This window comes from Podarcis bocagei (genome assembly GCF_964188305.1).
Source record: "Podarcis bocagei genome assembly, chromosome: 16".
NCBI classification, from domain to species: domain Eukaryota; kingdom Metazoa; phylum Chordata; class Lepidosauria; order Squamata; family Lacertidae; genus Podarcis; species Podarcis bocagei.
Window position 1 is genome coordinate 13,013,135 of NC_138142.1, and position 20,946 is coordinate 13,034,080.

At 46.7% G+C, this 20,946-nt stretch overlaps 1 protein-coding gene across 13 annotated transcripts in view; it reads left to right on the forward strand.

The window, feature by feature from the left end:
* Positions 1-20,946, forward strand: part of ARVCF (ARVCF delta catenin family member) — a 615,179-nt gene that overhangs the window by 513,124 nt on the left and 81,109 nt on the right. For all 13 annotated transcript variants that reach the window (XM_081174768.1, XM_081174756.1, XM_081174762.1 and 10 more), the window contains one exon: positions 18,374-18,491. In XM_081174768.1, coding sequence (XP_081030894.1) covers positions 18,374-18,491 — 118 coding nt within the window. The remainder of the gene's footprint in view (positions 1-18,373; positions 18,492-20,946) is intronic.

The following is a 20,946-nucleotide window of genomic DNA, read 5'->3' on the forward strand; positions in this document are numbered from 1 at the left end:
TCTTCAAACTTTGCCAGGAGAAATCGCGGGTTTATATTCCTGCTTCAAAGCAAAGGCAGATCAGGGAGAAAAGTCCTCGGAGTGCCGAGGGCTTTATTTAAATGGCATGAAAATTTAAACAGGTTAAAATGAAGGGTGTGCAGAAGCCTTTTTTTCAGCCAGGGGCCGCATTCCTTGCTGAGGGCCGCATAGTAGGTCAGGAGCTGCTCAGACCCTGGCCAAATTTGAGGGCCAAAATCTGAGACTTGGAGGCAGTTCCTGATGATGTCACAGAGGGGAGGCCCAAATGATGTCATTATTATGATATCATTATGTTTTAATATGTGTTGGAAGCTGCCCAGAGTGGCTGGGGCAACCCAGCCAGATGGGCGGGGTATTATTATTATTATTATTATTATTATTATTATTATTATTCACAACACATGAAACATTAGCCGCAGCCTCTGAGAGTATGTCATTCAAATGAAAAAGATGAAGTCTAACAAATGAGCAAATGTGTCACTAGCTGGAAATTAAGGTAGAAACTTTAGCTAAAGGGCGTGTTCCCAGGTCCACCTGAAATGAAGGGAACATCCGTGGTGGACCTATGTTTTGGGAGGCCTGAAGCCTGAACAGTTATGAAGAGCCAGCAATGAGGTCTGTGGGACCACTGTTATCTTCTTCAATGGAGTTGTTTACAACAACCTTTACAACATCTGTGCTGTTGTTGTTTAGTCGTTTAGTCGTGTCCGACTGTTCGTGACCCCATGGACCAGAGCATGCCAGGCACTTCTGTCTTCCACTGCCTCCTGCAGTTTGGTCAAACTCATGCTGGTAGCTTTGATAACCATCTCATCCTCTGTCGTCCCCTTCTCCTTGTGCCCTCCATCTTTCCCATCTGTGCTATTGACTCTAAAACTTTGGGATTGTTGAAATACTTACAACAAAATATTAATCAATGTGAGTCATGCAACTCAGATTGTGTCTGCTAAATCGATTTTTAAGAATCAATGTGGGCTAAAGTCGCTTTGGGGGCCCCTGTGGAATTAGAAGCCCTGAAGCTTAAGCTTCATTAGTTTCATAGCAGACCGGCCCCTTGGGATCCTTCCTTCTCATCTGTTTAGGGAGCCTGGGTGGGAAGGTGCTGTTGCCCACCTGGAGATTCAAGCGCTCTCCGCTGCCAGCTGGGGTGTTGTGTGGCAGACAAACATGCAGACCTCAGGTCAACCTTGAGGGTCTGACAACCAGGCTGGGAAACCTCGGGTTCAGGGGCAGATAGACTCATAGAATCATAATATTATAGTCTTGGAAGGATCAATTCTGTGTCTAGGGCAGCTGTTTACCAGCTCCCTCCAGTGTGCAGGCTGAGACCTTACTTGCCCTCAGACTGTCTCGCCAGAGTGGTGCATGCCTTGGTTATCTCCTGCTTGGCTACTGCAAAGCGCTCTATGTGGGGCTACCTTTGAAGGTGACCCGGAAAACTGCAACTAATCCAGAATGCGGCAGCTAGACTGGTGACTGGGGGCGGCCACCGAGACCACATAACACCAGTCCTGAAAGACCTACATTGGCTCCCAGGACACTCCGAGCACAATTCAAGGTGTTGGTGCTGAACTTTAAAGCCCCAAACGGCCTTGGCCCAGTATACCTGAAGGAGCGTCTCCACCCCCATCGTTCAGCTTGGACCCTGAGGTCCAGCTCCGAGAGTCTTCTGGCTGTTCCCTCCCTGTGAGATGTGAGGCTACAGGGAACCAGGCAGGGCCTTCTTGGTAGTGACACCCATCCTGTGGAACACCCTCCCATCAGATGTCAAGGAAATAAGCAACTATCTGACTTTTAGAAGGCATCTGAAGGCAGCCCTGTTTAGGGAGGTTTTAAATGTTCGATGTTTTAATATTCTGTTGGGAGCCGCCCGCCCAGAGTGTTTGGGGAGACCCAGCCAAATGGGCGGGGTATAAATAAATTGTTGTTGTTGTTATGTAGTGCAACCAATACGCAGTTGTCCCATACGGGGATCAAACTTGAAACCTTGGCGTTATCAACACCATGCTCTAACCAACTGAGCTATGCGGGCCTCTCTATTTAGCCCTTGGGACCTCTCTGTAAGCCTCAACTCTCACTATCCTGCTCCATGTGTGCTTTCTTATACGCTTCCTAAGAGGGCCACCTCTTTTTTGATGGAGAATTGTTGTGCATGGGAGCCGCTTGACGGAATGTAGCCTGCTGGCCAAAGACAAGTTCCCCATATGCTGCTCTGCCTTTTGCCTCTGGCTGCACCATCCCTGACACGCACACCACAAAGATTGTCCCATGAGAGGATATGTGCTTTGCAGGAGAAAACATATATATCCCCCAAGCCTGCAGCAGAGGATGGCAGTGGGGAGGGGTGTGTTTTTCCCCATCGAGCAACGCAGGTTGAATGCGATGGTGCTTCTCAGGAGCCGTAATAAAGGAGGCTGAGCTGGAGGAGATTCTTAATTAGCTCCCAGATCCTGGATGGGATCAGGGCATATGGCTTTCCCCAGGCTTATATCATGAGCAAGGGAGTGTAATTCCTGCCACTGTTGGAATCGTTCAAGTTCAGGCTGACGGCGCCTGATGTTTAGCTTGTAATAGCGATGCATTATGCATTGCCTTTTTTCAACTGCAGAGTCACAGCCTGAGCCCACGGGCCCCTTTTACGCTGCACAACCTGACTCCAAAATGCAGATTAAAAAGCCGCCCTGCAGCTCGTCACCTTCTGGCGTCCCCTCGGAAGCGAAGGCAAGCCCCTGACCTCTTGATCTCCAAAAGCAAATGGCCCGCTGGCAAGGGCCTCTGCCCCAGGATTTCATTCTTAAAAACCCTGAATGGTGTGCAAGCTTCGTTGCTACCCAGTTGTCTCACCTCTGGCAAAGGACCGTGTCTTTAACACTTTTATCTTCTTCCATGTTTACATGTGCCAATTCAGTATAGAGCTTGTGCACCTCAATGCTTTCATGGCGTAAGTATAGCAATGCCACAGTTTATGGAAAGCACAAGAGGGGAGAAGGCTCCTGCAGTCGAGTTTCCCACAGGTATCTGGTGGACTCAGTCCAGTATACCTGAAGGAGTGTCTCCATCCCCATCATTCAGCCCGGACACTGAGGTGCAGCGCCGAGGGCCTTCTGGCTGTTACCTCCCTGCGAGAAGTGAGGCTACGGGGAACCAGGCAGAGGGCCTTCTTGGTAGTGACAGCCGCCCTGTAGAATGCCCTCCCGTCCGATGTCAAGGAAATAAACAACTATCTGACTTTTAGAAGACATCTGAAGGCAGCCCTCTTTAGGGAAGCTTTTGATGTTTAACAGACTACTGTATTTTAATACTTTGTTGGAAGCCGCACAGAGTAATAATAATAATAATAATAATAATAATAATAATAATAATAATATTTGTACCCCGCCCATCTGGCTGGGTTTCCCCAGCCACTCTGGGTGGCTTCCAACAAAGATTAAAAGTGTTAAGTTGTGGGTGAACATATCAGGTGACACAGCGATTCTTCAAACAGCTCTTGTTTATTCACAGGCCAGGACAGAACTGAACTGAAGGGTTCAGTCAGCCTGCTTATATAGAGCTCCAGTACAATGTAACTGTAACAATTTCTAAAACTATCCAATCACTGAACGTCACTTTCGATCCCTTATTTGCATAACTATCTACAGTATCCCTCCTGGCCCAGGGTGAGAACTTCAGTACATAACAAAAAATACATTAAAATGTCACACATTAAAAACTTCCCTGAACAGGGCTGCCTTCAGATGTCTTCTAAATGTCAGGTAGTTGTTGATCTCTCTGACATCTGATGGGAGGGCGTTCCACAGGGCGGGCGCCACTACCGAGAAGGCCCTCTGCCCTAGATCCTCTTCACATGTACTACTGGCAAGTCAGGTGCCCCAAGACATTTTGGGACCTCAAAATGGTACCACCCCACCAGAGAAGGAGGGGTGAGTGAAGATGTACATTGGGACCAAGGATGGAGGAGACCAGCAGCCCCTCCGATTGTGTCCAGAGGAGGGCAACCAAAATGGTCAAAGGCCTGGAAACGATGCCTTATGAGGAACGGCTAAGGAAGCTGGGCATGTTTAGCCTGGAGAAGAGGAGGTTAAGGGGTGATATGATAGCCATGTTCAAATATATAAAAGGATGTCACATAGAGGAGGGAGAAAGGTTGTTTTCTGCTGCTCCAGAGAAGCGGACACGGAGCAATGGATCCAAACTACAAGAAAGAAGATTCCACCTAAACATTAGGAAGAACTTCCTGACAGTAAGAGCTGTTCGACAGTGGAATTTGCTGCCAAGGAGTGTGGTGGAGTCTCCTTCTTTGGAGGTCTTTAAGCAGAGGCTTGACATCCATATGTCAGGAGTGCTCTGGTGGTGTTTCCTGCTTGGCAGGGGGTTGGACTCGATGGCCCTTGTGGTCTCTTCCAACTCTATGATTCTATGATTCTATGATTCACCAAGAGGGGCGATGAGTGGAGTGTGCTGAGGGGGCAACAGATCTAACCTCCAAGAGTACACTACTGCAGCCATCACTGCTTACTGTGGCAGCTGCAGCAGTAGACAAAGTATTCCTTGTAGGCTGTGTTAAGTTGTGGGTGAACATATCAGACGACACAGCGATTCTTCAAACAGCTCTTGTTTAGTCACAGGCCAGAACAGAACTGAACTGAAGGGTTTAGCCAGCCTGCATATATAGAGCTCCAGTACAACGTAACTGTAACAATTTTCTAAAACTATCCAATCACTGAACGTCACTTCCGATCCCTTATTTGCATAACTATCTACAGTATCCCCCTGCTGGCCCAGGGTGAGAACTTCAGTACATAACAGGCTGGATCTGCTGCAGCTATAGATTCTGCCACCTGAGGCAGATGCCTCACCTTGCCTCATGGTGAGGGCTGTCCCTCTCCCTCAGACCTACCTGGAGATGCTGGAGATTGAACCTGAGGCCTTCTGCATTCAAAGCAGATGTTCTTCCACTGAGCTACGGCCCTTGCAGTGCTAGAAAGAGTTTGCGGATCTGTCTGTCTGTCTATTTCTCTAGCTCTCTGTCTTGGCAGCTGTGCCCATGTTCCACCAGACAACTCAAAATTTTCTGCAGGTTCTCTTCACATTGTTTCAAATGCACTCAGCATCTCAAGCTGCCTCTGCGCACAGAATAATAATTTTAAAGTTGAGCAGGTGCCAGCTCTCTCTCTCCCTTGCACAGCAGGCCTCTGAACCGCTCAGCATGACAGTAGCGAGAAGCGAAACTCTTGCAGAAAGGTCGCCTTTAAGGTGACCTGCAAATGTCTTTAAAGCTTTTTTTTTTTTAAAGTAGCTGCATGCAGTTTTATCTGCTGAATTGTCTCCAATGACAGGGAGGCAGCTGCAAGTCAGCTTAGCAAGTCTGCAGAGCATGGGTGTGTGTGTCTTTGCCTGTATCTGTGTGCAGAAAATTCTGAGGATTTGGAGGGTGTGAAATTCATTTTCTTTAGGCCGCGGAAGGTGCCTTTTCATTCCTATCTCCTTTTCTTTTGCCCGAGCACATTGCTATCATCCCCTTGTAAAGGTAAAGGTAAAGGGACCTCTGACCATTAGGTCCAGTAGTGACCGACTCTGGGGTTGCGGCGCTCATCTCGCTTTATTGGCCGAGGGAGCTGGCGTACAGCTTCCGGGTCATGTGGCCAGCATGACTAAGCCGCTTCTGGTGAACTAGAGCAGTGCACGGAAACGCCGTTTACCTTCCCGTTTATCTACTTGCACTTTGGCGTGCTTTCGAACTGCTAGGTTGGCGGGAGCAGGGACCGAGCAATGGACGCTCACCCCATCACGGGGATTCGAACCACCGACCTTCTGATTGGCAAGTCCTAGGCTCTGTGGTTTAACCCACAGCACCACCCGCGCCCCTTTCATCCCCTTGTAGAGATGGGCTAATCTTTCTATTTCGGTTTCTCTCAGTTCCTTGTTTTTCCAATCTTGCATTCCATTCCTCATGTTTCCACGCTGCTCCATGCTTTAAACCAGGCATGGGCAAACTTGGCCCTCCAGCTGTTTTGGGACTACAACTCCCATCACCCCTAGCTAACAGGACCAGTGGTCAGGGATGATGGGGATTGTAGTCCCGAAACAGCTAGAGGGCCATGTTTCGCCATGCCTGCTTTAAACCAACCAGCCATCATGAAAATTCATGAGCCTTTCAGTGCAGAATTCTAATAAATTTAAGTCCCATTATCCGCCCGCTCACTATCTGAAAATTCACTTATCTGCATGTAAAGAATTCTGCCCAAACCTCATTATATGCTCCATAGATTCACTTATCCAAACAGCCAACTTCCTTGTCATTTTGTGCTCTGCTGGTCAGTGACGGCCATTTTCAGACAGATAGGTGGAGGGGGCGATATTTGACAAATCAGGGAGCAGGAGAGATCAGTGTTTCCCCTTGTCCTTCTTTTGCTGATTGGTTGCAGCTATTTCAGGAAGAAACAATTGAAAAGGAGGGGGGGACGATTGGCCAAATCCCACATTGGAAATATTTCCATAGGAAAAAATGGAAACACTGGACTCATTATGTGAACAAAAGGTTTCCATGGAACACTTTGTTTGGTAAGCAGGACCTGCGTACATACACATTTTTGCATGCCGTTCAGCCTGACACCCACCATTTTGCAAGCAATCTCTCCCAATATAATTCATTCCTCATGCCTACTTTACCTTGGTCTGTGCATGTGTTATTTGACTTACTCGGTTGAAGAAGTGCAATGCACATTTAGGAGAAATGCGAATTTCAAAGGACAACTCTCATCAGTTGACGTATTGTTTCAGAAAGTGTGGATTCGGTGTATCAACCTTTCAATGCAAACTGAAGTTGATTTCTTCCTCACCCACATTCCATTGTGGCTGTCTAATGTCCTTTGCACACCCAGAGTTCCCTGGGAAAAGGGATTGATTGTTAAACCGCTCTGGGAATTGTAGCTCTGTGAGGGGAATGGGTGTCTCCTAACAACTCACAGCACAATGAGCAGAATATAGTTCCCAGGATTCTTGGGGGCGGGAAACCATGACTGTCTAAAATGGTTTAACACTGCTTTAAATGTATGGCGCTGATGTGGCCTAGACCACTGGCTTCACTTCCCATCCTTTGAGATGGTCTCACCTAATGCCAGAGCCCCCTCTGCTGTTGACCTGCACTCTGCTGCCTTCTCTTTTATTATTATTATTAAACAAAACTCACATACAAAAAACAAAACAGAAAACAAACTAATCTTACATTAGATATTTCTAGACTTAAGATAGTTATTACAATATACATAATCAAATTGTCAAGAGATCTAGAATAAATGTGTATTATATAAAAGAAATAAAAAGAGAGGGGGAAAAGAAGAAAAGAAAAAGAAAAATGCACGACGACAAAACCTGAAAAACTAACGAAACGAAAACGTACCTATCAAACAAAAAGCAGTATTTAATTAATTCAAACCGGTACCAGGGTATTCTGCTCACAAAGTCCCTGGTGCTGGATTGAACCTCATTTTTTAATTTGTTGGTTTGTTGACTTTCCGTCTACTCTTCAATTCAGCCATTTCTGTTTTTGATCTGCATTTAATTATTTGTCTCCATCTTGTGATACCTCTGCCTGCAAAATTAGTATGAACACAGCCGAGTGTTATTATTGGAACCATAATTATTCAAGTAATTTTTAAAGCATTCCCATTCTTTCTTAACCTTATCTATCGATTGATTTCTTATTAAGTGCCTTTTCACTGAACCTCCTGCACTCCCATTCCGCTTTGTTCCAGGCTCCTTTTCCCCCATTGCCCAGACACCTTCTTGCTCCCCTGCCTGCTATTACTTTATCTGCTTCCTCCACGTCAGAATTCAGACTGCTTTGCTATTCAGCGAAAACGCCTTCCTTCTCCCTCTCCGCTAGCATTAAGGGGAGAAGGCTTTTTCGTTTAAATCGAGTTAATGCGCAGATGGTGGCGCTCACCGGCGGGGGGTCTTTTGCCACATCATGGAAATGCCCCAAATAAAATTCAGACCATGCCTGGTGATGTTCTTTAATGTTTATGGGTCACCTTGGGCAGGCTTCAAGTCGGTAACTTTAATAAGAAGAGACTGCAGGGCTGCAGCTGAGGATTTTAGCAAATGCGCCAGGGCAGGAGGTAGAGTTAATATAAGCATACTGAGAATCTTCTTTGCAGAGGACACTCAACAACTCACTGTGTTTTCCGCAGTCAAATGAAAGGAGTCCATAGCAATAGATTTTTAATGATGGTGATGGGCCCAATTGATTAGGCTCATCTAAGGACTTTTGATCGTCTGGATCAAAGCGGAAGGGCCATCGTTCAGTAACAGAGCATTTTCTGTGCATGCAGAAGGTTCCAGGTTCAATTCTTGGTATCTCCCTTTCCCCCGAAATAATTTTTATTTGAATTTACAAGTGTAAATTTATAACAATACCAAATATACATCCATATTTAGTGATTTCTCTGAATCTCCAGACTTCCCACCATCTCCTCCATGGGTCCTGTTGTCAACATTTTCAACTGCATATTATTTCATCGTCCATATTTTATATCTCTCCATATTGTCCATAAATATTGCCAAATTACAAGTTTTATTGAAATCCTGCTAATGTTTTCATCTATTTACAGTGGTCTCCTAAATAAATTATAATTTCCCCCCATTCTTTGTTGAAGTTTTGGTCTTCTTGGTTCCTGAGCTTTCCAATCAGTTTTGCCATTTTGGCATAGTTCATTTGGCATAGTCCATAGTCCAATAATTTGCCATTCCTCTCTGGTAGGGACTTTGTCTTCTTTCCATCTCTGGGCTAGTAACATCTGCACGGCTATTGTCGCATCGATGGAAAGTCTTTACTGCTCCCTTGAAATGTCGGTACCTAGAATTCCTAATAAAAAGGCTTCTACTGTTTTTGTTCTTTTTACAAAAGTTATTTTAAACATTTTTTTCCCAATTCATTGTATATCATTTCCCTAAGTGACATCCTGGAGATCTGCTGCCCCTCAGGGTAAATCAGGATGAGGAGCTCCCAGGGAAGGGTTGCAGCCAACTGAAGAAAGCAGCCAGGAACAGAGAGGGTTAACTGCCTGCCCCTTGGAATGCCGGTTGATAAGGGAATGGCTGAGAGCAGGCTTCAAAGCTTGCCAGAAGCACAAACAGGCGGGAAAGAGTTAAGAGACAGCCTCTCAGAGAATGGGGAACAGGCGGGGGCTGACCCACTCAGTCTGAGGTCTCGGCGAATGGGAGGGCTGCAAGATAGGAAGCAAAACAGAAGACGTATGAAGCGAAAGTTTAGTTGCTTCTGGTCATGCCGGAAGCAGTCCTCAGAAGGGTCATCTTGATTGATGATGGCGGAAGCTCTGCTAAAGCCGTCCGGAGTTATCTGTTTGTTTTGACAATAAAGCATCCTTTTTAATTAACTACGCTCAGTGTGTTATCAAGCTGGGGACTGGACTCCTGGCACCTGGTCAGAATCCCTGGTGTGGACAATGCTGAGCTGGATGAATTGGTGTAAGAAAACTTACTAAGTTCCTAGCTTGCTGGAGCAATGGCAGCTGTGATGAAAAGGTGGGTTACTCACTGAGGCAGATGCGGTACTCATAGCATCTTTCCACAAACTCCCTCCAAACCTGGACCAGGTGGGAGTGCTCACTACATCTTGTCCTGCTCTCCTTAATAGTGCCCCAACTCTGTTGCCCCCTAGTAGTATGCTCCAGCCCTACTGGGAGATGCTAAGAATCTCCCAGTAGGGACCTTAGATTCTCTACCACTGAGATACGTACGGCCCTTCCGTAAGTATTACTTATGGTTGATGGTTGGTCCTGAACGCCTTTCCGGATGCCTTTGCCTCCGTACGTGAAATCAAGAAGCGATTCCTAACATCTCTTCCACCACTCTCCCTCCCCGCAATGCTAACAGAACACATTCCCCGTTGGATGGGTTTCTCCAACGATCGGAATTTACTTTTCTTTTAACATTTACTCATGGCTCCTCCGTTTTGTTTTCCTAAGGAAAGCAGAGATTTCAACAGCCAGACAAATCCTCTTCACATCATTTCTGCCTCCAGGTTGGCAAGGTGGTTGGAACTCGAGGGGTGAATGGAGGTCATTCTTTCTCTGTTCCGCAGCGATGGTGGTGCGTTTGCCTTCAAAATGAGTGTGCAATTTTTTTTATACCTGTGTAAACATACAATAGGGACGCGGGTGGCGCTGTGGGTAAAACCTCAGCGCCTAGGACTTGTCGATCACATGGTCAGCGGTTCGAATGCCCATGGCGGGGTGTGCTCCCGCTGCTCGGTCCCAGCGCCTGCCAACCTAGCAGTTCGAAAGCACCCCCGGGTGCAAGTAGATAAATAGGGACCGCTTACTAGCGGGAAGGTAAACGGCGTTTCCGTGTGCTGCTCTGGTGCCGGTTCGCCGGAGCAGCTTCGTCACGCTGGCCACGTGACCCGGAAGTGTCTGCGGACAGCGCTGGCTCCCGGCCTTTAAAAATACAATACAGCTGTGCACTCGTACAATTGCTTGTGTGTAGCGTTCAACGAGGATGTACACTGTAGCTGAGCTGTGCAAATCAACAAGTGTACATGCTTTCACACAAACAGGTTTTTTGAGATGCTCTGTTGAGTGTAACATCTGAATAAGCCCATTGTTGTTGTTTAGTCGTTTAGTCGTGTCCGACTCTTCGTGACCCCACTGTCCAACCATCTCATCCTCTGTCGTCCCCTTCTTCTTGTGCCCTCAATCTTTCGAATAAGCCCATAGTGTTGGGCTTAGACTTTGGAGCGGTGCATTTGAAAACAGGGACATTCTTCTGTACTGCTACTGTACCAAATATCACCTCCTGAGCTTTGGAGCTTTTTCTCGCCACACCACACCACTGTCCTCCGCTTCTGACATATTGCAAAAGGCTCTTTCCTACATTCTGAGTGACGCATCCATTTACTTTCTGGTAGCATATCCTGCATAGAAATGGCCTCTGAAGCAGCTGTTTTAGTAAACTGATCATAATCCCTCTTTGAAAAAATATAACCTCAAAAATCCTTCAGAGAACGTTTAATCTCACAATGGATCTGGTTTTACTTATTCCACAAATAGTTTACGTGAAATCAAATTCATCTAGCACTAGATGCAATTTGGATAAGCAGTTATGGAGTGTGTGTGTAAGAATAGCTAGTTCTTATACAATCTCAACCGACCTCCTTGAGTGTTAAGAGCTGCAGAGGGGCACTGTTGATAGTTCTGCCACCCTCAGAAGTGTGATGAACAGCTGCCCAGGAGAGGACCTTATCTGTGGCAGCTCCTAAACTGAAGAATTCTCTTCTACACCAAGGTGCTCTAGCACAGAGCAGGCCAAATTTTCACACAAAATGGGCCATGAGAATACTTTGACGGAGAACCCACAGGCTGCACACTGCCTTGGTGAGCAGGCTGGGGATCAAGGCCAAAATGTGATACCCCCTTCCCCAGCCCTCATTCTGCCTTCCCAAAATCGGGTAAGCGAGACGCTATCAGCAAGTTGTACCATGTTTTGAGTCTAGGGATGGTCAGGACTCTCAGTTGCACTTTCTAAATTTTCCCATCTTAGTTTCTGCTCTCTACATTTCCACATCAGCTTGCAATTATTTATTTATTGAAAACATGCTCGCGAAAATTCGCTGGTGCTTTAGTGCAAATTTCTCCTGGTGTACGTAGTTTTGAAAACCATGCTTTCTAGTACGGTGCTTTCTTGCATGTTATTTTTCACATGCATGCAAGTGTTACTCTGGTTATACTCACTTTTGTCCACGTGACGTGGCTGGAGAACTCCACTGCGAAATTATTAGAAGTGTCAATTTCGAAACGACGGCTGTCTTTTGGTTCACGTATCATTTCAGAAAGGGCAAATGAGGTGGATTAGACTTAAAATGCAAACTGGATCTAATATCTCCCCCAATAAGAACACAATAAAGGCCTTTGGGAATTGGAGCAATGGCAAACCAGAAGGAAACTTGGAAGCAGGACATGAGCTCAAGACCACTCTCCTCTCCTGTGGTCTCCTTCTGCTCCATGAATTTGCCCAATCCTATTTTAAAGCCACCCTAGTAAGTGGCCATCACTGCCTCTTGTGGCAGAGAGTTCCATAGTTTATGTGCTGCATGAGCAAGTGCTTTCTTTTATTGGTCCTGAATCTCCCAATATTCATATTCATTGGATGTCCAGGGGTTCTAATGTTATGAGAGAGGGAGAGAAGCTTTTATCTACCCACTCTCACTATGCCATGCAGAATTTTATACAGTTCTATCACAATTGCACTCATTTCACACGCTAGCAAAGTTATGCTTAAAATTCTACAAAGCAGGCTTAAGCAGTATGTGGACCGAGAACTCCCAGATGTGCAAGCTGGATTTCGAAGGGGCAGAGGAACCAGATACCAAATTGCAAACATGCGCTGGATTATGGAGAAAGCTAGAGAGTTCCAGATAGACATCTACTTCTGCTTCATTGACTATGCAAAAGCCTTTGACTGTGTCAACCACAGCAAACTATGGCAAGTTGTTAAAGAAATGGGAGTGCCTGATCACCTCATCTGTCTCCTGAGAAATCTATATGTGGGACAAGAAGCTACAGTTAGAACTGGATATGGAACAACTGATTGGTTCAAAATTAGGAAAGTAGTATGACAAGGCTGTATATTGTCTCCCTGCTTATTTCACTTATATGAAGAATTCATCATGCGAAAGGCTGGGCTGGATGAATCCCAAGCTGGAATTAAGATTGCCGGAAGAAATATCAACAACCTCAGATATGCAGATGATGCAACTTTGATGACAGAAAGTGAGGAGGAATTAAAGAACCTCTTAATGAGGGTGAAAGAGGAGGGCGTAAAATATGGTCTGAAGCTCAACATTAAAAAAAAAAAAGATCATGGCTACTGGTCCCATCACCTCCTGGCAAATAGAAGGGGAAGAAAAGGAGGCAGTGAGGGATTTTACTTTCTTGGGTTCCATGATCACTGCAGATGGTGACAGCACCCACGAAATTAAAAGACACCTGCTTGGGAGAAAAACGATGACAAACCTAGACAGCATCTTAAAAAGCAGAGACATAACTTTGCTGACAAAGGTCTGTATAGTAAAAGCTCTGGTTTTCCCACTAGTGATGTATGGAAGTGAGAGCTGGACCATAAAGAAGGCTGATCGCTGAAGAATTGATGCTTTTGAATTATGGTACTGGAGGAGACTCTTGAGAGTCCCATGGACTGCAAGAAGATCAAACCTCTCCATTCTGAAGGAAATCAGCCCTGAGTGTTCCCTGGAAGGACAGATCCTGAAGCTGAGACTCCAGTACTTTGGCCACCTCATGAGAAGAGAAGACTTCCTGGAAAAGACCCTGATGTTGGGAAAGATGGAGGGCACAAGGAGAAGGGGACGACGGAGGACGAGATGGTTGGACAGTGTTCTCGAAGCTACCAGCATGAGCTTGACCAAGCTGCGGGAGGCAGTGGAAGACAGGAGTGCCTGGCGTGCTCTGGTCCATGGGTCATGAAGAGTTGGACACGACTAAATGACTAAACAACAACAAATCATGTTGTCTCGTGCTCGCCTGTTCTCTAAACTGAAAAGTCCTATGCCCTACAACCTTTCTTCATCCCCGAATAAAATGGATCAACTTAGATTACTGCTTGCACCATCCACTCCAACTCTGGGCAAAGTCTGTTTGTGTCCGGCATAAGATGTGAGCGGTGCATCGTTGCCAAATTTTGCTAGTCTGATCTCTGTGTTCTTCCTTGTCATCCAATCAGAAAGTACATTAATGCTAATGCTTACTAATGTAAGAAAATAAAAAGGACAGTGTCATCTTTGCATTCTCGGAGCATTAATATACCTGCAAAATGGACACTGTTAGAAGTGTAGTTGCCCTAAATGAGCCACTTAAAATTCTGTTCGGAATAGGTGGCAGGAAATTGGCGAGGCGGGAATTGTCTTTGGGAAATAATCTGATCATTTCTTCATTAAAATTCTGCCCAGTTTCCCTTAAATGAAGGGCGCTTCAGAATGAAAGAGAATTAAAATGTATAATAAAAGGGTTTTATTTTTTTAATAAAAAAAAATTACATGTTGCTCCAGGTGGTTCATTTTCATTGCAGTGGTGTCGCCCTCTGAGCTTTAACTAAAAAAAAACAAAAAACCCTCCTGTTTTTACTTAATGGTACTTGAAGGTGGAGCTCCAACTGTTATTACTGCAATAGCTTCAAGGTGTCATCAGAGTATTCGGGTCCCTAATTTCCATTTCGTAAAGGGCTCAACTTTTTTTAAATTGATTGCCTGGCCTGGTTTCCTGTTTTAGTGTAGCACACTGGTAGCCAGCACAGCTTCCTTCAAAAGTTGTTGGACTACAACTCCCATCATCCTTGACCATTGGCCATGCTGGCTGGGACTGATGGGAGTTGGAGTCTGACAACATCTGGAGAGTGTCATGTTGGATAGTACATAGTTGTTGTTGTTTTTAAACGCACTCCACTCGATTAGAAATGGCTAGCTGAGACTGCGAGTTAACCATTGTGGCCCGACACCCTTTATTCGCCAGGCATCTGTGCACTGTTAACGTTGTTTTAAGTTGGACTGGCTTGGTTGGTGTGAAGGACTTGGACAAAAGACTGCTCATAGGCAAACTCTGGCCCTCCAGATGTTTGGAACTACAATTCCCATCATCCCTAGCTAACAAGACCAGTGGTCAGGGGTGATGGAAATTGTAGTCCCAAACATTTGGAGGGCCGGAGTTTGCCTATGCTTGGTTTAGAGCTCAGGATCGTCCACTGAAATTGAGCGTTGAAGCAAGTACGTCTTTATGCAGTGCGTTTTTCAACTGTGGCATTCGCTCCCGGAAAATGTGGGAATAAGCTAGAGCAGGGCTAGCCAGCCCCAGTCTGCATGGCTGTTTCATGATCAGGGATGATGGGATTTGTAGTCCCCCGACACTGAGTGAGGCTGGATCAGTTGTGTGGAGTTTGCTCCAAACAAACTTTGGATTTCACTTGTCAGAAGTACGGAAGAGGTTGGCCCTGGGATATGGCTGCTCGACGGCTGATATCTCCATCTTGTGGTTCTGTTTTTGAGGATTGGCACTCCAAAAGTGAGGTTGCAAGCACATACCCCGGCCCTAGATGTAACAGCATGTCCCTCCTGATCTTTTCAGGAATCTTCCAGCGCTCACTAAGGCCCTTGTGCGGCACAGTGTGACTTTCTACATGCCGTGCCGGAAGATTAAAGAGAAATATAAAGCAGCGCTGCGGTTTATTTCCTTTGATCTACATATCTAGAAGACATTTCCATATCAGTCTCTGTGTTGTTTGGCACAGGAACCAGGGAGCTCCCTGAAGATGTGTTAAAAATAAATGGAAACAAGGCTCTTCACACACACACACACACACACACACACACACACACACACACCACACTGCCCCAGCTTTCTCAAACAAGTCGGCAGAACCTTAAAGTTGCACAGGAGCTGATGTTCAGTTGTGCAGTTGGCTTCTGAGAGGGCCGCTCCCCTTCCCGGGGGGGGGGGTGTTGCAGGCAGGCCATGTGCTCTCCCCGTGTTCAGCAGGGGGCGTGGCAATGCCGCCCGCATCACAGGGAGTCCCGGCCGCATCACGCCCCTGGCTGACCAATCCAGTTGACCGGGGGGCATGGCTTGCAGTATTTATACAGCCACGCGGCTGGGGGTTCTCCCTTCTTGCTTCCGCTTCATTGGATCTTCCGCCCTCCTACCCTATTTTCATGTGTTTGCCATCTTGGCCTTGCTACGGACTACAGTTGGTCACCGCTTTAAGGGGCCAGGTAGGAATTTTTCCACTTAGGAAATTGGCACCAACCATGTGGTTTTCACCTGCCTGGAAGCAATTGTCACAACTTTAAGGTTTGCCGGTTAGGCATTGGTAAAACCTGGTTTATGGGAGGGTTATGCCCCTCCTTTTTAAGGGTATTCCGTTAAAGGGATCCGGGGGTGTGGATCTCGTCCGAAGTCCAGGGATGGGCTAGGGCCAATGCCACGACCCCATCGGGGGGCCCAGGGGAGCTCTCAGTTGATGTACAGGGCTCCCCCTACCAGTGGTTGTCCCTTACTGTACTACCTACATGGCAGGCAGGAGTCAGATAGAGTCGGTTCAATTCCAATGCCTAAGCCAATACCACTCACATTCTGTAACCAATGAAGTTGTGGCCTTAATTATCCCATTAACCTAAAATACTGGTGTCCATGTGTCTTATTTTTCAGCAAATGGGGGAGGGCTCAGGGTCTTGACGGGCAATACAGAAGCAGACTGAACTACCTGTCAGGATGGAGGTTCCAGGCAGAACAGCACACAACCTGTTGTTATGCCAGCCATGACACATCTGTATCAAATATCATTCCAGAGAATCAGCTGGTGTGTGGAGATGATACCTGGCCAAATAGAAAGAGGATGGGCTGGACTGTCGTGCTTCAAACACCGCCTCCGTTGACCCAGGAATTACATCACTTCCACTCATTGTTCCTCCATTCCCTTCGCCAGCTTCCTCATCTCCCTTTTACTGCTTTTGCATTCTCAGTCTCAAGTGTATTTTTTCAACTATGAGGACTAGCGGCTTTAAAGATTGGGGACACTCAAAATCCCACAAACCAAATGCTTCCTACCATTGGGTTAGGCTGCCTAAAATTTAACCTTAGCTGCTGGCTTCACTGTGCAGTTTTGATCAAGGGCCATCCAGCTGTTTCTAGAAAACACACACTTATCCTCCTCCTCCTCCAGATTTTACTGTGGAAAAATGTGAAATTGAATGTGGTGCATTCCACCATCCCCGTTAGACCAGGCATAGGAAAACTGCGGCCCTCCAGATGTTTGGGACTACAATTCCCATCATCCCCGACCACTGGTCCTGTTAGCTAGGGATGATGGGAATTGTAGTCCCAAAGCATCTGGAGGGCTGGAGTTTGCCTATGCCTGCTTGGACTCAATGGTACATAAGTGTGCTTAACTATGTGGTGGATTTCTGTTTATTATTGATGATGGATTTCCAGCAACTATTTCAGGCCATGGTTTATAATCCAAACTATAGATTCCTTTTTGAAACGAGTAAAACAAGATGCCTATTTCTTTTGAAAAAAGGTTATCTGCTAACGTATTTGTTCCCAACCTGGTGCCATCCAGACAGTTTGGACTACAACTTCCATCTAGCACAGCTAGCAAAGTGTTGGTGGTTCTGGCCGATAGGCATTGTATTCCAACCTGAAGGTCACCTGCTAGGGAAGGCTGTCCCAATATATAGAGGGTAGTAAAAGGGTAATGGGACCCCTGACCATTAGGTCCAGTCGTGGCCGACTCTGGGGTTGTGGCGCTCATCTTGCTTTATTGGCCGAGGGAGCAGGTGTACAGCTTCTGGGTCATGTGGCCAGCATGACTAAGCCGCTTCTGGCGAACCAGAGCAGCGCAGGGAAACGCCGTTTACCTTCCCACCAGAGTGGTACCTATTTATCTACTTGCACTTTGACGTGCTTTCGAACTGCTAGGTTGGCAGGAGCAGGGACCGAGCAACCGGAGCTCACCCCATTGCGGGGATTCGAACCGCTGACCTTCTGATCGGCAAGTCCTAGGCTCTGTGGTTTAACCCACAGCGCCACCCGCATCCCTTATATAGAGGGTCTTTTGCCTTTAACATTTTAACAACCACCTGTTAAACACTTTTGCTATTATACTTATTTTGACAGGTAGGGAACCCTGGAATTTTACAGGGCGAGAACATAGGAAACTGCGTCTTATCCAATAAATATTAATGGCTTTTAGCCACAGGCCAATGCAAATACAAGAAAACGCTTGTTGGCACAGACATAAAACATGGATAAAAAATATACTCCCATTTAAAATGCAGCCGAAATGAAAACAAACCCGAAAGCTTCCTGGGGTTACTCTTAGATTCAGCTTGCTCAAGTCAGCGAGTCACTTTTACCGAACCACCAGTGACATTCATTTCAAGATTCTCTCTTGGGTTTTCTTTGAGAAGGGGGGGATAAAGATACACGTCAGGGAGAAGGAGGGAGTGACGATCTACACCCGGAGGCCGGATCTGCTACCCCTGTGGTTTCTGCTGCCCAAGGCAGTTTCCTCACCTTGTCCAACGGGTGGGCCAGCCCTGCCAAGAGCTCCTGGGTGTGTTGCAGAGCTGCAAGCTGAAGCTCTGCTTTTCATGCAATACAGAAGCTGTGGTTCCCTGTTGGCTTGCAAGATGATCTTTTGTGTGCGTCTTGGTTAATTCAAGATGATTAGGTTCTTAATGTCTGTAATTGATGCAGGAGGGCTCGGCTTAATTTTGCTATGTGGAGATTATGGCTTGTAACGTTTGCCTACCTCTCGTTTGCAGGAATGTCAGTTCGGATGGAGCGGAAGCGCGCAGGAGGCTCCGGGAATGCGACGGCTTGGTAGACGCCCTCCTTCATGCCCTGCAGTCTGCGGTGGGCAAGAAGGACACGGATAACAAGGTGATTCTGCTCTCTGGTGCTGGTGTGAATAGACACTCACTGTGGCTTAAGCAAATGTGGGTTTCTTGATGTGGGGGAAATACAGGATGCATTGAAGGTGAGGGGGCGAGGTCTAGCTGGGAACATCTGCTGGCTTGAAAGATGCTTGTGTTCACAGATGCTTAAAGGCAGCCAGGCCTACTAGAGGAAAGCATCTATCTCAGTGCAAGTTGGTCCATTAGGAGGAATCGGGGCCACTGACCCACCTAGCTTTGTCTGCCTGCAGCCAGCCCCCACATACTGGCTTCCTCCATATTGAAGGAGCGTCTCCATCCCCATCGTTCAGCCCTGTCACTGAGGTCCAGCTCCGAGGGCCTTCTGGAGGTTCCCTCACTGCGAGAAGTGAGGTTACAGGGAACCAGGCAGAGGGCCTTCTCGGTGGTGGCGCCCGCCCTGTGGAACGCCCTCCCATCCGATGTCAAGGAAATAAACAGCTATCTGACTTTTAGAAGACATCTGAAGGCAGCCCTGTTTAGGGAAGTTTTTAATATGTGATGTTTTATTGTGTTTTAATATTCTGTTGGGAGCCACCCAGAGTGGCTGGGGTATAAATATTACTACTACTACTACAACAACAACCAGTCCAGGGTGTATGCTGGCGATCAGCTTCCCCCTGCTTCTACCCTCTCCTGCTCCATAGGGTAGGACCCGATCCTGCTGATTCTCACTCGGCTTGACTTTACCCCTATTCTTAAAGGGCCGAGTGCTTTTTGTTTGAGCTCCCTTTAGGGTAGCTCTTTTAGAGAGAGGTCTTAGATCACTCCGATAAAAGCCTGGTGTTCTACAGCCACTCCTGGTCGTCACCATTATTTATCTTGTGAAGGTCGAGTTGGTAAAAATCTCACCCCGGTTCATTGGCTCCGTCGGGTGTTGCAGGAGGGTTCTCCACGGGACTACTTCCAAGGTAGGCAGGTAATTGAGACCAATTTGCTGAGCTCCTTTGCCGTGGTGGTGGAGGCTGCGGCGGCGTCAGCGGCGCCTTTCTGGGCCGTGTCGCCCTCCTAGCTCAGTGGGAAGGCGTCCGAGATAACAAGGAAGTAAAACCATGAATTGATAAAATAGGGCAGTAAAACAATAAAGTAAAACAATAAAAGGACCATAAAACTATAAAATGGTGAGAGCAGCTGCCTCACCCTGCCTCACAGATCGGCGGCCATCTTCCTGAAAAACCATTCTCTACTATACTCGATCCAGTAGATCCAGTAGATTCAAATCACAAGAAAGGAGATTCTGAGTAAACATTAGGAAGAGATTTCTGACATCAAGAGCCTGTTTGATGGCGGAACAGGCTATATTGGAAGGTGGTGGGTTCTCTAAGCAGAGGTTAGAGGGCCACCTGTCACGGATTCTTGAGCTGGCATTCCTGCATTGCAGGGGGATAGACTAAACAGCCCTTAGGGTCCCTTCCAGCACTACAATTCTGTGATTCTGTGATTCATAGATTCATAGAATCATAGAGTTGGAAGAGACCACCAGGGCCATCGAGTCCAACCCCCTGCCAAGCAGGAAACACCATCAGAGCACTCCTGACATATGGTTGTCAAGCCTCTGCTTAAAGACCTCCAAAGTAGGAGACTCCACCACACTCCTTGGCAGCAAATTCCACTGTCAAACAGCTCTTACTGTCAGGAAGTTCTTCCTAATGTTTAGGTGGAATCTTCTTTCTTGTAGTTTGGCTCCATTGCTCCGTGTCCGCTTCTCTGGAGCAGCAGAAAACAACCTTTCTCCCTCCTCTATGTGACATCCTTTTATATATTTGAACATGGCTATCATATCACCCCTTAACCTCCTCTTCTCCAGGCTAAACATGCCCAGCTCCCTTAGCCGTTCCTCATAAGGCATCGTTTCCAGGCCTTTGACCATTTTGGTTGCCCTCCTCTGGACACGTTCCAGTTTGTCAGTGTCCTTCTTGAACTGTGGTGCCCAGAACTGGACACAGTACTCCAGGTGAGGTCTGACCAGAGCAGAATACAGTGGCACTATTACTTCCCTTGATCTAGATGCTATACTCCTCCTTAGTCTCCATGTTGCCCTTGTAGAGCTCAGCAAGGAGGAGCAGGGAGACATCACAGATGCTTCAGTTGGGATTCCTGCATTGCAAGACTAGATGACTCTCAGCTCTACAGTTCTATGATTCTATGAAAACTAGAAAGAGTTGGCTCTGGTTGTCATTGGTTCTGACTCAATCTACCGTAGGGCTCCCTGCTTTCCACCCCACCCATCCTAATGGGCACCAGCCACCACCGATGAATACTGGACTGCTGTTATTGACAGGCGTAAATGTATTTTCTTCCCAAACAGTGGAGTTTGGTAGGCGCATCCACCCAGGGCCAGATTTAGGTTTGGTGATGCCCTAAGCTACTGAAATTAATGGGGCCCTTTATACAGTGGTACCTTGGGTTACAGACGCTTCAGG